This window comes from Archocentrus centrarchus, chromosome 8 (genome assembly GCF_007364275.1).
Source record: "Archocentrus centrarchus isolate MPI-CPG fArcCen1 chromosome 8, fArcCen1, whole genome shotgun sequence".
In the NCBI taxonomy this organism is placed as follows: domain Eukaryota; kingdom Metazoa; phylum Chordata; class Actinopteri; order Cichliformes; family Cichlidae; genus Archocentrus; species Archocentrus centrarchus.
Genome location: NC_044353.1, coordinates 12,218,857 through 12,236,547, shown reverse-complemented (window position 1 = coordinate 12,236,547; position 17,691 = coordinate 12,218,857). Strand labels below are relative to the sequence as shown.

The following is a 17,691-nucleotide window of genomic DNA, read 5'->3' as shown; positions in this document are numbered from 1 at the left end:
TAAGGTAATTTTTTAATAACTGCTTGCATATTAGCTGTAATGTCCAACTCACGCATGTACCCAACTTCACCCATTGCATTACAGCATTCGCGTAATAAAAAACTATATGCTTGCAGACCTTTCACATCCTCAGATTTTAACACTGGCCATGTAAGAACCTTCTCCATGTAAGCAGAAGCAATTTTGAAAGGATTACCAAAATGCTCTTGCAGCAAAACTTTCTCCGCAAAAGAAATGCAGGAGAGGCAAGCGCTCTCACCACCACAGCACACAGAACTTAAAAGACACTGAGGAGCAATACACCGAGGTACAAAATGTGATTAATTTGTCTAAAAGAACTCTTGCTGATCCTTGCCTTTCTGTGCTTAGTAGAGGGTTATCCTTTGTCCCCATGGCAATGACTTTGATACATTTGTTGACATACAGAAATTTTTCGTACTTTACAACTTAAAGAGTTTTTTTAACTCATCATGTTCTAATCCAAATAGCTTATCGACCACCTCAGTAGATACCCTGTTAGTTAATTCTGATCAGTCGGTTAATATACTTTCAACACATTAATTCTAGAGCTTGCTTTAGAAAAAGAAGTACGGCTGACAAGGGGGGAGCTGCTGTTGTAATGGAACGTTCTGATTATGACAACGAAATCATGAGACAGCTGAGTAACACTATTTTTTTTTTTTACAAGAAACTTCAAAATAACCCCTGTGATGACTTCAAATCACGTATTAAGACATTACTTGATTCACTTTTAACCGACAAAGAAATCACAGCCTAAGAGCATTGTTACATGCTTATTGATAATCCTGTTACTCCTGTTATTTATATCCTCCCCCAAATTCATAAACCTTACACTGTGTTCCCTCCTGGTCGACCCATTGTTGCTGCCATTGGCTCTCTCATAGAACATATTTTGGCCTTTGTGGATTTTTTTTCTGCAGCCTCTAGTTTTATCTTTACCTTCTTATATCAAGGACTCTATGGATGTAAAATTATTTTAGTGTACTATTTTAGTGAGTTAGAAGTGCTATAAGTTGTTTTTTTGTTTGTTTGTTCTTGGTATGGATGGTAGGGTAAGGGTGTGGAGGTCAAAAGCTCTCAGGGTTAAGGTTTACCTCTGATACAAGGTCAAGTATTGCCTACCACTGAAGGACATGAAACTGCAAAAATCAAAAAAAGGGGGACAGTCAGGAGTTCATTGTTTTTAATTGATTTTCCTAAAACAAAGCCAGTATAATAGACTAATGCCTTGAAAGTACTAAATTGAAGTATTTTGTGCAAAGTATGTTCAAGATCATTATTAGAGGTCATTTTTTCCAGAAGATTGTTGTTCATCAAGATGATGATGTCACTAACAAAGAATCTTTCAGTCTCATTTCAACAGAGTCTGGACATCAAGAAACTCTGGTGCAGTTCAGGGTGCTCAAGGTCATATCAAGCACTCAGGAACAGACTCACAGACCAGAGGATTGGAGGAAAAGACTCCTGCTGCTCAGAAGAAGACCAAACATCTGACAAACAGGTGAACTGTGAGTTCTTGACCACACAAACTTTGTGTAAATCCTGAGCCCAAATTTGAGAAAAAATAAAGGAAATGAGCAAGCAGTGGGAAAAAAAAAATGCAAAGCTCACTAAACGTGTAGAATATCAAAATGTTAACAGCTGAAATTATTAGCTAACAGTAGAAGTAAATGGCACAAAAGGCAGCAAACATCCAAAGTAGAGATTTGAACTCTTCACCACCAAACACAACCTAAACGTTACAATGTCCTTCAAGAAGCCTGGAGAACTATTCCTGAAGACTACTTAAAGAAATAACAAGAAAGCTGCCTCAGAGTTCAGGCTGTGTTAGCAGTATGGTTTAAGCCTCAAAAAGGCAACATAAAAGGATAAATAACACCCTTTTGATCATTCAGTAAATTTAATGAATGATAAATTTGGACAAAGGTAGTGGATGAATAGCTGAAATGTGCTCTATAGCAGCATGCAGCTGTGGGCAGTGCTCCCCGTCTGCCTGGCTGTATTTGGCACTGCAGGCATTTGGACTGTGTTAGTGTTTTTCCTCAACAAGGTGCTGGAAACCTTCCTCAGAGATTTTGGTCCATGTTGACATGACAGCATCACACAGTTGCTGCAGATTTGTCAGCTGCACATCCACGATATGAATCTCCCATCATAGTTATCCCAAAGGTGGATTAGATTGAGAGGTCATTTGAGTGCAGTGAACTCATTCTCATGTTCTGATGCTCAGTCTGAACTTCAGCAGGTCGTCTTGACGTGTCCACATGCCTAAATGCACTGAATTATGTTAATGAATAGCTGAACAGGTGTACCTAATAAAGTGTCAGGTCAGTGCATGTTTTACTTGTAGTGTTTGTATACATTAAGAAAACAGCCTGTTTGAGACCACAGAAAAAGTCCCTACGTTTGTCGCGAGTTGCTTTTTGGAAAAAAAAAGTCACCAGCGGGGTCTGAAAAGCCATTAAATCTAGCCTCAAAGCTGCTAAGTTGGCAACACTGCCATGCTGTCACTTCCTGCATGATTTACGGGTCAAGTGGTGTGAGAGAGAGGCGGGGCAGTGTGAAGTTGTGCAGAGACAAATTTCTTAAACTCAATATATCGCCCAGCCCTGTGATCTGGTGTTATGGTGTTTTGTAGATGACATTGAAATGAAAGCTGAGTTTAAAGATGCGTGTGGTCTGAGAACATAGCATGGCAGCTGTAGTTTTACTATTGTTTGTGAGCATTAATCTGCAATTTTAAAAAGCCGATTAATTTAAAGCCAAGGCAGAATGTTTCTGCTTGGCTTCTTAAATGGTTCTTTATTTATGTAAAAATAATTTAATTATAGCCTTGCAAAGTGTTGTTAATCAGTTGTGATTTTAGTGTGCTAGGTGACTTATAATAAGCATTCAGTAATAACAGCCTTGTTTTCCTGTCATCAGATTTGCAGTTGCTGTAACAAATGAATCAGTCAACCTAATCGAGGGAATCCTGTACATCAGGTCAGTGTAAATCTTTCTGTCCTGAGAGCTGCGTCAACAAGTGAGCTGACAGTCTGCTGTCATCAGGTCCACAACATTAAAGGAACCTTATACTTCTGCTAGCTTTCACTAACAGAGCAAAATGGTGCTGATGATTCTAATCTGTCATTCTGCTGCTAGTCAGTGTGGCACTTACAACCTGCAGAGTTGTCTCTTCTCCCAGATCTGCAACATCTGCTGCTTTTTAGGTAAAAATGACTGAAGTAATAACCCTAATTTATAGTAGGAGTGCTTGATAATTGATTTCTCTAATTAGTTAATTTAAATTCAACTATAGCTGCGATTTGTCAGAGCTGTAGTTTTACTTTGTTGGTCTGGAGCTGGGACCGTTTCTTTTTTTTTTCTTTTTTTTTTTTCTTATAATATGAGAGGATTGTGAGTGACTTTTTTGTAACTGCCTTGTCTTGTTGTCTCTCAGCCCTGTGGGTTGTGGTGATCTGTTTCCAGCTGGTCAGAGACTACGGTGACCATAGAAAGGCCAGCATTTCCAGCATAGTTTTAGGTTTTTCTCCTCCATGGGAATCTGTCATTGGGAACTTCAGGTAAAAAATTTAAAAAGGTAAAAATTAAAACTCCATTTTTCATTTTTTGTGTCCACTTTGATCTTTTCAACTTCTTTCACTCTGATAAAACAGAATTATTAAAAAAAAAAAGAAAAAACTTTATAGATGGAAAACAACCTGCATACTCATTAAACACTCCCTCTGCCTGCTCCATGTAGCAATCAGTCTTAATGAGTATTCATGTTGTGGTAGCAATCCTGGCTTTCTTCCTTGGCCTGGCCTACTTCTGGGCTCGGCTAAAACACATTCTACCACAGGGTGGCACTATTGAACTATTTCGAGCCTTCTACGTGAGTACACTGCTCACATTAAATCACTCATCAGAATCATTTGTTTTGTTTTCCTGTATTGAACTTTGATTCCAGTTTTCCTCTCCGTGATGTGAGTCCAACTCTTGATTATAGACAGTGAATACCAGGAAAACTCGGGTCTTTTTCTGCAGCATTGTCCACCTGTCAGCTGGATAATACAATAGAGGAAGTTGGACAGAAACGGAGGATGGAGGTATGGAGGAAATGTTGAGTTATCTAGAGAAGAAAAAAAAAAACCTTTTCATATGATATAATACAGGAGAGAGTACTGTCAGGCACTTTCAAAATGCTTCACTCTTGAATTTTACCTGAACTTTGTCATCAAACTCCATCGGCCATTGCTGTCGAGCAATGGTTGATAGTTTTGCTGATGGGAAAATGCACCTCTGGTGGCGTGCCAGCATGTTTTTTGGAAGATGCCTCTAGTTTAGACAGTTTCACATTCAGTGCACTTTGTCAGGGCTATTTGCAGCAGGGAAAACAATGCAGCCATGCTGATAGTGGGAGAGGTCCTACTCTTGGCTCCAGTGTGTAAAATCCTTCTCTCATCCAAGTTCTTTATTTATTTTAACATATTATCTCAGGATCTGTTGGTACTGTCTTGGTTGCACTTTGTGAACATCAACTTATTTAATTTTGTTTGTATCTTTTATTTATGTCAGCAAAAATCACTAGGGGTATGCTTGAGATGGGAATACTGGGCCCCCAGTGTCCTGCTATGTCCCAGCAGCATTCTTTCACATACTCCATGCTGTGTGATGTAACCAGAGGGGGGCTTTGATGAGTGGGCACAGGGAGCAGACAGCCTGGAATTCTATGGGAATTTTTCAAAGTACTGTTTATTACTCGTGTTTCTGCTGCAGACCGCATGCAGTTTGTTACCATCTCAGGTCCAGGTCAGATTAGCATGGTGGTTTACTTTTACTGACATATTACAAAATACATATGCCTGCTGAAGGATGTAAAATAAGTTCAGTTCATATGCCAGTCTCTGCCTGCGATGTTAAAATGACAAAAATGCTCTTGAGTTCTTGCTGCTCATAATAAGGAATTCAGAGAGAGGCCTATGGCGCCAAAATACCCTTAACCCTGCTGTTTTCATTAGTGAGTATAAAAGGCTCCTGATAAAGTAATAAAAACTCATAAAACCACCAGTAGTGACGTGCAAAGACTGGGAGGCCCTTGATGTAAATGTCAGAAAAAGGTCTGGATCCTCTATTGTAGTGTGGGAGAACATGGTTTATGTGACGCCTGCCTTGTTGCTTTTGACTTTGAGTCAAGAAGAAGGTAAGAGCGCACATGCTCTCAAGGCCCATACTGTAATCTCCCTTAACACCTGCTCCTGCCCTAGTCCGTCTTATCCCGGCAACAGCTTTAGAGCAGAAACAAAAGCAGTGCTTGCCTATCATGCAGTGGAGCAGCAGCATCCAAGCCCACTATCAGACACTGGAGCAGCAGCCCTCAGACGCTCGGTTTCTCTGTAACAGCGAGAGCCGTCAGCCCTTATCATCAATGAGCCAAATCCTGTGCAGTCCACATCGAAAAGGCCAGTCTATCTGCAAGACAGCAGAATCTGCCAGATGGAGGCTTGGAGAGGACTGGGAGTAAATTGTTGAGCAGTATGGTTGGTGAGAGGAATACAAAGAGACGGACACAGAAGAGAGATGGGATTGTCCAGAAGTGAGAGATCCACAGACAGATACAGAGACCTAGAGACAGGGAAGAGAGTCCCAGAAAGATGGACAGTGAGTGATAAAGACAAAAAATAAGAGTGGGCACCAACAGCCATGATCTCACCCTCTGCTCCACTCTTTGGCATCGTCTTCCAGAAAACTGCCCTTTCGCTGAAAAATGCCAAGTGCACCACATTCCACCAGCCACACAAAGGCCCTCCCTCGTCTCAGTTGCACAGGCACAATCAGACAAGGGATAATTATATAATTAGGCTGGCTGGTGCAGACAGGGACCCTCAGATGGTGTGTTGGTGTGTCATATTTACATTATCAGACAATGAGGAGAGTTTGGCCTTATCAGAGGAGGCAGCAACAGAATGTGTGTGTGTGTGTGTGGGGGGGGCTCCAGCTGCGGCACTTAGGAACAGATTATCATGATAGAGAATAATAGTGGGTCGATAGAATGACCTTCAGTCTGGTAGGGCAGGGATCAGGGCATGTGATATGTGACAAGGTGGGGACTTTTGGGGGCTCCACCAAGCTCCATTCTTCAGGACTGAAAAAAGACGTGCAAGGTCCAGCCATTGCAGTTCCTCAAATGTCCACTTGAAGCTGGCTTCAAAATTGAATAAATAAATAAAACATTTACTGGCTATTTGCAGCCTGGTGCAAAAAATGGTTTTTGCCTCTAGAGCTTGTTTCTCCCTTTATAGCAACTATACTGTTTCTTTTGCTCTATTTAAATGTTACTTTGAATTTATTTTGCAAAAGGGCAAGAATGTGACAGTGCAAAAACAACAATCAACCTCTGCTAAGATGACATCAACTTTTTCCAAGCATCTGCAAAGGCAACATACTGACCTCTTTTCTATACAGTCTATCAAGCTAGCCCACAGCCAAAGACCCCACCCTGAGAGCGATGCTCAGTCTAAATGCACGTCAACCCCCATCAAGCAGCCAAGGCTTTATTTTCAGCAGGTAACAAATGTAGCGATAACAGTCAGGTTTGTAGCATCATATGCTTCTACCTATACCTGTTCCTACTGCAGAATTCCTGTCCTTCTGGAGTGCCCTTTGGGTTGAAATTTCACTGACTTTACAGTTCCTGCTACCTGCTGTGGTGACCCCTTGTGAAAAAGGGAGCAGCTGAAAGTGGCTTTTGATGCCGCTTTGTAGTAAACTGAATGTCCTCCTTACTAGGATGGAACTATGGCTTGATATGTGTGCATTTGTATATTTTTGAAATTATTTCATAGTTATGGCTTTAAAGGGTTAAAAAATAGTAGTGAGTAATGTGCAATACATTCCTTTTTTGTTGGATTAACTTCAATCATTGGTCCCAACACAAGACACCTACTGTATGATAGGCGTCATACCCTAACATGAGTTAATAAACAGAAACTGGTTTTGGTACCTTTTAGAGTCAAAAAATTGGGTGACTGTGTAGATAATTTTCAGAGCACCAAATCTGTGCTCCAATTTTAGTGTTTTATCTGTATGTACTCCTTCACCGGTTGCAAAATGGTTGCTGGAGGATGCTGACAGCTGCTATATGCAATTGGTTGCACAGAGGTATAAATGCTGTGCTGAAAACTCCTTGAGATTGCTTTCATTGCAAGTTGACATGGTTGCCTCTAGTTTGTAAGACTAATGCCAACTTGTCTGCAAATACTGCAAACTGTGAATGGTGCAAACCAGAAAGGGAGACCATTCACCTTCAAAGTAGAAATTGTGACTTTTGAAACATGTTGGTGGTAGCTGTAAAGGCACAACTTTTACTCTGGCAGTAAATGCTCTCTGCTTACAATTTGCATCATGTTTTTTCAGGTTTCACTACAGTAAAGTCAGTTGTTGGCAAATGTTTGCAGACAAATTGGTGTCTTTCATGCCAACTGTCTGTTGGGATTTAAGTTATGTAAACAATGTGAGCAGGGAGAAAGAGACGAGTCGATGTATGGACACATTTGTCCTTTGACGTTGTGACAAACAAAACGATGTGTAAACCATGTGGGGCGACTATCTCGGGTAAAAACATGACAAATCTAAAATGACATCTGCAAACCAGTCACCCAGATCTCCCTACAAAGGTAAGCATTTTAATGTCATGCAGGTAAAGTGTTTTTCCCAGTTTAGCGTTTGTGTTTAGAGAAAATCACCACACCGCGGTGGATTAGCCTTTCCTGATCTTGGTCCTGAACACTGCTCTGTACCTTTCAGAGCGTGTCCTGCTGTAAAACTCTTCTATTATCTCAGTAAGGTGGTGTTAATGATCAGGTGTGTGGGAAGCAGGTGAAACGCTACTGTTAATATTATTAATAGATTTAGCAGATTTAGTCAACTATATTCTTATGATAATTCGTCGACTAAAACTAAAACTAAAACTATTCAGATGACTAAATTATGACTAAAATGAAATTACATTTTCATCAAAAGACTGACTAAAACTAAATCAAAATTTGCTGTCAAAATTAACACTGGTTTCAGTATCTTGCCCAAGGACACTTCGTCATGTGGACTGTAATGTGGGAACTGAACCATCGACCTTCTGATTAGTACATGACCAACTCTGCCTGTCTCTCCTATATTGTCCTATAATGTGGCTATGTCCATCTTTTATATACAGTCTATGGGGTCCATCAACCACATAATATACTGTGAACTAACACAACACACACACACACACACACACACACACACACACACACACACACACACACACACACACACACAAAAGAAAATTAAACATGAAACATTTCACATTTGAGAACCAACTATCTTTAAAATATTCTCATCAAAATTTTTTAAAGGTGTTTTAATGTGAATTTTGAAGCATAATTTGTATTTTCCTTAAATTAGTATAAAAATGTAGAAGTACCCCACTGGTTGTGACTTGTCCTAGCTGGGGAATCACAGCACTCAATGACAACGACATTTCACTGCTAAACAGATAAGACCACCTCTGCCCTCCAGATGAGAAAGAATCCTCTCTCCCAGACGAAAATTGAGCCAGTGTCTCTCTCTGCTGGCCACCAGCCAACAATCTCCCCTTGCACCATGGCCTTGGCTTTGGGTGTGTCTCCATTTGCACGGGACAGCACAAAATAGACTATTGTTGATTGCACAAGACAGAGAGTTAGGGGAAGGAGGGGCAGTGGCAGTGGTGGTGGGGACTGGAGATGGTGGGAGGAGAAATTAGCTTTTAACGGGGCAGCTAAACGCACATGGACAATGAAGCATGACTCCCCTCCCACTTATGTGCATGTGCACTGATGCAGAACCACTGGACGGTGGATGGTTTATGCACACACTCCTTTGCAGATACACTTTGTTTGGAGATCGACATGGAGTACCAGATGCTCAAACAGAAGCCTTCTGATATACTGTAAAACTTACAAGACTTTGTAAAAATTGGAGAGCTTGCATGTTAATACTGTAAGCTTCTTTGCTTTCTTTCATATCATTCTGCACTCTCTAAGACAAATTTGATGCTGGCTCACAGAAAGACTGGAAACAGGGGAAATAAGCAGCCCTGACTGTGTGCGGAGATAACCAGCTTACAGGGATCGCTAATCTAAATTCACTAATTAACTTTTCATTTCTTTGTTTATTTATTAATTGTATCTTGTTTCTCCTGTGCAAAACTTGCAAAAAAACAGCAGATTGTTGTCTTACCTGGGTGACATGTCCTAAGTATTTCTTGGCAGGGGGCAGTAACTTCCAGACATCTGCATCAAGCAGGTTTTGCAACCCTTGGACTGGAGCCCAACTGATGAGTTTTTGATGTCAATATTGACATTTTAGGGTTTTGAAAAAAGAAAATATTAAAATAAAGCAACACTCTGGGCTGATATTTTGGCCTGGCTGAATAATTGGTGAATCTCAGTAAGAGGTTCAAAACATCCTTGTGGAGCTGTCATTGTGCCAAGTACACAAATAGTAGAAATTCGCTAGCCAGCCAAAAGGTTTGAACCCAAAAGCTTCTTAGACCCTTCTTGCTGTGATGCATCACTGCTAACCACTGCATCACTGTGCCGCTTGTAGTTTTGATATCTTGCAAATGCTGATTGGGTGGCGCAGTAGTTAGTGCTGTTGTCTCATAGCAACAAGGTCCTGGGTTTGAATCCACTGGGCTTTCAGGTTCTTTCTGTGTGGAGTCTGCATGTTCTCTCAGTGCCTGTGTGGGTTTACTTTTGGCACTCCAAGTTTCTCCCACGGTCTAAAGGCATGCATTGGGTTAGGTTAACTGGTGATTCTAAGTTGGTTGTAGGTGTGACTGTTAGCCTGAATGGTTGTTTGTCTTCTATGCTGGCCCCACGATAGCCTGTTGACCTGTCCAAGATGTCAAGTTTAAAATCTAGACTAACAACAACCTGGTAAGAGACACCTGCTTTCTAACTTGCTTTATCCATCCATCCATCCATCCCAGCTTCGCTGTAACTGTAACTGATCTGTAAATTTTAATCTGCAATTTGGATAACCCTGCATGTTCATCCAAAACATTTTGTATGTTCTTTATCATTTAAATTATGTCTGACATCAATCCACATTCTGAGCACTTTTTCCTTTTTGTGAAGCATCAGTCTAAAATGTGGTGCGTGAAGCTAATGCACGTGTGTGGCCCTTTACATTCTGTTTGCATTAAGTTTTGCTGTTACTTTGTTTACTCACAAGCATATATGCAGGGTCGCATTCTGCCTAGCAAACACATATTTAAGAAAAAATATTCCAATGTGAAAAAGCAGATCAGAAACCCGAAAGAATTTCTTTGTCTGGTGTAAATACAGGGCTTGCCTAAAACATTAGCAAACAGTCATTAGCGCAGAGAGGGCTCCGAGTGTCTGTCTCTGTGGTGAGATTACTGCTGTTGAAAAGAAGGGGGGGGGAATCTGAACTCAAGGTAGAAAATATCAACCCGAAAGGACCCGCAACAGCCATTTCCAGTTACAGACTCTCATCCAGCCTGGAGAACATATGCCCATGCACAGTCACCCCCTGCTGCAGAGCTATATTTGACTCAGGCTTTTTGACATGGTGAGAACAGCTAGAAGTAGAAATGACTGCTGTCTGTTTTTAATCATGTTGTTTTTAGATGTTGGCAACAATATCTTAAGCTTTGTTTGTCCCTAGAGGTTAGTATTTTGCTTTAGCGCTAAACATTTTCCAGAGGAAAGAGAATTGGGCAGAGGTCATATTTATCGGCATTGAACAAGAATAGAAAAAAAAAAATCTTTTCATAGCATCTCACATAGAAAATTAGTTTACACAATTAATGGTTTGTTATGATTAACAATGAATGGTGCACTATAAGTTGACTTCAGTGGAAAGATAGTCGCTTCATGTGACAGATGAGCCACCAGCTTAGGTCACAGGCTTATGCTCCAGGCGGCCTGTTGGTCATCGCGCATTCCAGCTGAAAAAAGCCTGACTCAAACGTCATAGGCCACTTGTACATTATGACATAATCAATAAATCAGCAGCAGAAGCCAGAAAAAGAAGTAGGAAAGCTAATGATCATATTGCTTAAATCCTCACTCTTCATGTGATCCTTTTGCATGATGCAAGGCGAGCTTGCCAGGATCATTCTCTGCTCTCTAACATCTCTGACCTTTTTGTCTTGTTGAAAGCCTTCTGAGAAGGGAGAGGGTATAACTGGTGTGTCACGACAGAAAATGAATGCAGGAATTATGTAAGGGCCCTGACATTTTGGGCTGTGACCTGCTTTAGTCCTTTACTAGTTTGAGGATCAGTCAGACATTTGCTCAGACAGACCCAAGAGGTTGGCGCCACCCGTGGGCTGAAATGATGTCTTAATGTAAAGCCTGTTGTGGGCTCATTCTCTGTGATGTGAGACAATATGGGCATTATCAGCAGCACACAATAACACAATATGTAATGATATAAACTGGCATTTCCTCATGACTTAGTCCTGACAGTTCATGTCCCTCACAGCTAAAAGAAGTGTGTGCTCATTGTTACTTCTCTCTGATATGTGAGCTTTGATGCAGAATGATGTTTGTACGCATGCCACATTTATCTGCTGAAAGAGGAAGTGTCTTAAATACAGCTCTCTGCTGTTAGCTTAAAGGTAGGCTGGCCTTCAATTGGAAGAATCTAAATGTGTGTGTGTGTGTATATATAAAATTTAATTTTTGTGTCTATGTATATATATATATATATATATATATATAAATTAAATGATATATATATATAATTTAATTTTTGTATAATATTACTTTTTTGCCTCATTATTTGCCATTTTGACATGTTTAATATGAGAATCCACCAATTTAGTGACATAATTATGTCAGAAAAGGCACACTTTGTTTTAAATACCATGCAGACTATTTTGTTTAATAGTACATTCACTAAGATGATAGGAGTGGGCACATGTAGACACAAGCAGATGTGTATTAAACTGGCACCTCACCAGAGATCTGAGTGAACCTAGAATCCAATCCAAGGCTGGACCAGACCATGGGAAACTTGACGTCAAAGAAGTTCTGCCTCCAAAATAAGTAACCTTTTTCCCCTCTCCTCTCCGGTCTGGCCTGCATTTTCATATTCCACTGGTATTTCCGGATGGCTCCCACATTTGCAAAATAAAGGCCATCAGAGTAATCATTATAATGTTGAACAATAATAACTGGGGGAACCAAATGAAAGCCTGGAGAGGCTTGTTGACCTTTCAGAGCTAAACTGGTCCTGGCTTCTGTCTGTGCACTGCTGAGCCCATTGTGTTCCCAGACCTTATCATTGTGTTGCAGTTTCCTCTCCATGCTGTGAGTGTGCACGTGCGCATGTGTGAGTGTGTAAGTTTATGTCTGTGCATGTGTCCAGTCCGGGCATATATGCATGTGTGTATCTGTTTAAGTGACCTGAGCTGGCAAACTGCAGAGGTTCAAAGGTTTGAGAGTTGATACTTGCTGTTTCACACTTACTGGGTGCGCACACACACACACACACACACACACACACACACACACACACACACACACACACACACACACACACACACACACACACACACACACACACACACACACGTTTGCACATTTGTATCAAAGGTTTACCTACTAAAAGGACAATTCAGGACTCTGAGGGTGCTGGATGAGAATTAGTTGAAATTAGATATAATTATTTTTATTTTATTGGCTCAAAACCATGAACTAAAATTTAAAATGAATTTCTAAAAATATCATTAGTGTATTACAGAGACTTATACATATATGTTGCAGAAGCAATCAGATGACTGCTTTCCATAAATTAATCTGATTTTTCACATGCGTCACATTCCCAACTTCCATCTAAACGTAGCAGAAAATCAACTCCTCCCCTTACAGTTTAATGACTTCAATTATTTGAACATGATTTTTGCCCCATAAACTGAGACTGAGGCTGAGTTTAGGGGGTCTGACTCTGTAAACACGTATGTTTCCTTAGTGTGAGTAATACAAGAATGCACTCATGCTTGCATGCACGCATCTTGGAGAGGTGAACATCGGGAATTTTCCTTCTGTGGCATCACATCTCAGTCAGTACTTTTGCTAAATGCCAAAGATTAAAAGAGCCTGTTAACAGTGGGGTCCATTCATAAAAGTTAAGAGCTGACGATAGCTTCAAAGTATTGCAACAGCTCAGGAATGAGTGATGGATTTTGCCTGAATCTTCATCGATGGGAGTCTTTAGAAGAAGAGAGACAAAACAAAAGGAAGAAAGAAAGAAAGAAAGCCCCCCCCCCCCCCCCAAAAAAAGCTCAAATGAAAGCCTCACTGCCCCCCTTACCCACCCATTACTACCGCTTCTCTTCCCCACTCCTGCCTTCCTTCCCAACATAATTCTCTTCTCCAGGGAATGGTGTAGGAGAAAGACGTCCTGTGATGTCACGGACAGCTCTGTTCTCCCAGACAATACACCCACACCTCCGGGGCTTCCCCAGCCCCAGCAACAGGGGGAGCTGTTATGTCCTGGTGATATGTATGCTATGACTCATCGCCTCCTTTCTCCCACGCAGGACACACACGCAGTTGTGTACTCTCACACTCGAAGGCACACACTAGCACAAAGTGCATTGGTGCAGTACATGGACAAAAGCAGGGTCTGCTTGTAGGATGTAAGGGTGGACTGATGGAGATGTTGCCCGGGCAACTGGTATCCGAACACAACCCTGACCCCGGTAACGCCTATGGCTTATTGAATCAATGGCAGTATTGATGCAGATGGAGAGAGTGAGACATCAAGGAAGAGAAAAGGGAGAATGATAGTGTATGTATGTGTAATTAGTTTCTGAGTTGTCATGCTTCACATATTGCTGTGTTTACAAGTGTTTGTGTCTTGTTAACAAAATAAATGCTGAAACCTAGAAACTGTGTGATTGTGCTGCTTTCCTCTTGAAGACCTGCTGCTACTCACGACCTGACCACCAACTGTCACGGATACCACAGTCCATCACTGTAAAGTGCATCACAATACTGCAAATCCAGTTTAGCCTGCATTCACTGTGGCACTGTAACTTTTGAATCAATGCTTATCAAGTAATTTGTTTTTAAAGACATTTCACAATATCAGCTAACTTCACATGCATTATGTCCACAGTCTGATTTTTTTTAGCCTTTTTTGTGCGTGTGTGTGTGTGTGTGTGTGTGTGCGTGTGTTTGGGGGGTGACATGCAGAAGACAGCCTGACTCAAATCCAGGATGCTGCAGCAAGGACTCTAGCCCTATGGTTCCTGCTCACCTATAGCGGCACCCAAATTGTCTTATTAAAACAAGAGGCAGGACATTACATGTAAGCTTTGAATTTATAGTTTAGAAAAGTTCACTTACTGAGCAGTCCTTTTTATTTATTTATTTTTTTAAATAATCTCCACTGTCCTCTCTTTCTTCCATCGTTCTCCATCTCTGAGAAAGCACTTGTCGCACACTGCTGCAACCCAGATAACTGCAGCTAGCAGACACAAATAATACACAGTTTATGTCTTTGGTGAGATTTACTGAACTGTTTGAAAAACTGCATTTGTATTTAGCTGCCACAAAACAAACAAGCATAAAAAAAAAAACCTCCCTTCACACTTCTAGATGCAGAAGTACTGTGACATTGACACTTTATATATGAACACAAAAGAGATGAGACAGAAGAAAGGATGTGTGCAGGTGGGACCATTAGTTGTCTCAACTGCCTCCTCCATTATCTGGGAGGGGCGCCAAGCTGCAGCACATTCATCCATCCATCCATCCATTCTGAAGTTCACACTGGTCCATGCAGATTGCTGGAAGCGGTGGAGTGATCCACCACTAAGAATCATATCAGATGCGAGAATTTATGTGAGCGTTACTGCAGTGTATGAAAAATGAATTGGGTTGACATCAATTTGTATTAAACTGCCAGACTGAATTGCGCATTAACTCAACAGTGCTCGGGATCATTCAAGCCCAGTTTAACCCGTGCTGACATATCACTGCATTAATCCCCTCTAGAAGCTATTTTACAATTAAGCTTCCTGCAGACAGAAATGACTATTCAGATTTTTACTGATGTTTAAATGGCTCACTGTGTTAACAGGATAGGCTTTTGGAAAGGAAGCACATAATCAGTGTTGATATAGTTACTCAAAAAAAGTAATGTATTACACATTACCTTTCTTAAAAGTAGTGCAGCACATTATGAAATTATTCATTGGAGAAAGTACCTTGTTACACTTCTCGTTACGTTACCCTTGCATTACTCTGTAACATGACATGAAAGGCACTGTCGCATAATTATCATTTAACTATGTAAACCTGAGGCTGAGGCCCATACACATTTGCACAAATCCCTATCCTAATAATGATACACATAGAATCTTTCATTTAGCATTTATATGTGAACACAAAACCAACAACAAAATGCAAAGATAAAAACCAGCCCAGACTTCAAAGCAACAGTGAATCTACTGTAGAAACATGTACAGGTAGAAACAGAAGCTACAGTGCTGCAGGCTTGACTGCTCATCACTGCCTTTATTACCTGTTGAAGTTCAGGCTCCGGCTGCTGCGCTGTAGTGGGCATACACTCAGCTTTAACATCAGCTTTACCACCGTGTTTTTGTTCTTTCATGCAATAAAAATGAAAGTAATCCTCAAAAGTGGTAGATCATTTTCCTCTATTTTCCTCCTCTCTGCACACAAACTGAAAGAAAAGGTGTGTTTGGTGTTCTGTTGTGCAGAACCTTTGTAACCCAAGTAATGAGATAATTGTAACTGTAATGTAATCTGAATTTAGTACGTGTTGCATTACTGCATTGCTGCAAAATGTAATGCGAAGGCTAATTAGAGCTGTAAGAGTCAATCTAGATGGTAAAACAAAACAATGAGCTAAAGGGCTCCTAAACAAGCAAATCCTCTAATATGAGTCCTTAAATTATTTTAATCAAAGCATCTTGGCTGACTGTAAGTGCAAAGCAGTGATCGTATCTAGAGTATAAAAGTAAAGATGAACTTTTATAATCTTTAATCTAAAGCCCTGTCTGTATGGATGGTAGCTGGCATTTGGTAAAAAAGAGCTGAAAAACTGCTGTGACTGGCACATGTGTTCATAATATTTCACATAATCGCACACACTAAAAAAAATACAATTATTAATGTGACCTAAAACAATAAGACATTTTTTCAGGTGCTGTTCGTTCATGCAGTTGAATCCCGCCCACACATTACAACATCCTGTCACTGGTTGAGGATAAAACTGTTCCATAGTGTAGTCCACTGCCAAGATCTATGGCTGATCTGGTGATGCTGGGGCTGATAAGAGTATCTGCAGCAAACTACCTCTGGCCATCAAAGCTATCCTACTATTGTTCCCCCACGCAGAGGAAGCAAGGTTTGTTGTGTTATTGTTGGATGAAGGAAAAAGAGTGAGAGAGAGCCGAAATAAGGCAGCATGTGTGTATGAGTGTGTGCTTGAGTGTTTGACGTACTATGGGTGTGTGTGTATAAATGTGCATCTCGTGTTTGTGTCTGTTATTGTGAGGGTGTGACTTATGTCTGTGCACAGATTTGATTGTGTGCACGGAGATCCTGTGCGCGCGTGGCCGAGGCATGCCAACATTGCGTGTATTGATTAGAGTGTTGTGTATTGCAGCCAGGGGGAAGCCATCAGCATGAGTGTACCTGAGTCAGAACGGAAGAGGGGCTTAAACGGCTCTCTGCTCAGCGGAGCTGTGCAGGAAAACACCTGGGAGCAGAGGGAGAACAAACAAAGCCAGAGGAGGGAAGAGGAAGAAGAGGCTGAGGAGAGGCAGGATGACGAGGGAAAATTAAACAGAGAGAGGGAGAGAGGCAGAGCAGCTGCCGTTTAAGCCATGTGGAGTCCAGGAAGAAGGCCGGGGAAGAGTGTTCCGGTTTAAAAATCAGTGTAGCATCATTGTGATTGAGTAGAATAAATGGCTTTCATAAATGCTCCTGGATATTATTGTATTGTTCTCTGTTTCTAAGCTGAGAGTGTGTGAAAATATCTGTGAGAAAGACTCTGTGCCAATCTTAGAAACTAAGACTAAAGAGCACATGAAAAAAGCTCTAACTAGGTCACTGTATTGCTTTAAAATTTATGAGCTCAGTGTCAATCCACTCAGCTTGTACACAGTTCAATAATATTCCCAGGAAACTCCATGAAGTACTGCTTTTCACTTTCTCTTTTGTTACAGTCTTGCTTTGACAGTGTGGGATTCAGTGTAGAATTTAGCTACACCTATATACACCTGTATATATAATTTCCCCTAAAAGTTATAAAAAATTATAGCTAAGGCTGATTAAATAAATTCCTTAAAACTATGAATTTCTCTCTTGCACCAGTGTAGGGAGTCACGTATTTTTAACACAGGTTTTGGTTTCAATCAAATATGGAAATATGCATATGCATTCTTTCTAATGACCAGCAGGGGGCGTTTCCTCTGACTCCACAACATGTTGCTCAGTCTATGATAAAAGGGCCCCAGTTCTCACTTGATCTATGACTTCGGGAAGCAATCTTTTTATGTATTATTGGCCTCAATTGCTAGTTTTAAAACTTCTTTAACTCAGCATGATGCCCACTTTCTAAATTATGAGGAAAACACATGATAAAAAAAAA

General features: G+C 40.8%; 1 protein-coding gene across 1 annotated transcript; it reads left to right on the top strand.

Moving 5' to 3' along the window:
• Nucleotides 1–1,975: 1,975 nt before the first annotated feature.
• On the top strand, nucleotides 1,976–5,527 carry tmem150b (transmembrane protein 150B). Its single transcript, XM_030735465.1, has 6 exons — nucleotides 1,976–2,049; nucleotides 2,947–3,006; nucleotides 3,166–3,233; nucleotides 3,464–3,586; nucleotides 3,765–3,902; nucleotides 5,271–5,527. Exons 1-6 carry the CDS (start codon nucleotides 1,985–1,987, stop codon nucleotides 5,525–5,527), a joined length of 711 nt encoding a protein of 236 aa, XP_030591325.1. The 5' UTR covers nucleotides 1,976–1,984.
• The last annotated feature ends 12,164 nt before the right edge of the window (nucleotides 5,528–17,691 follow it).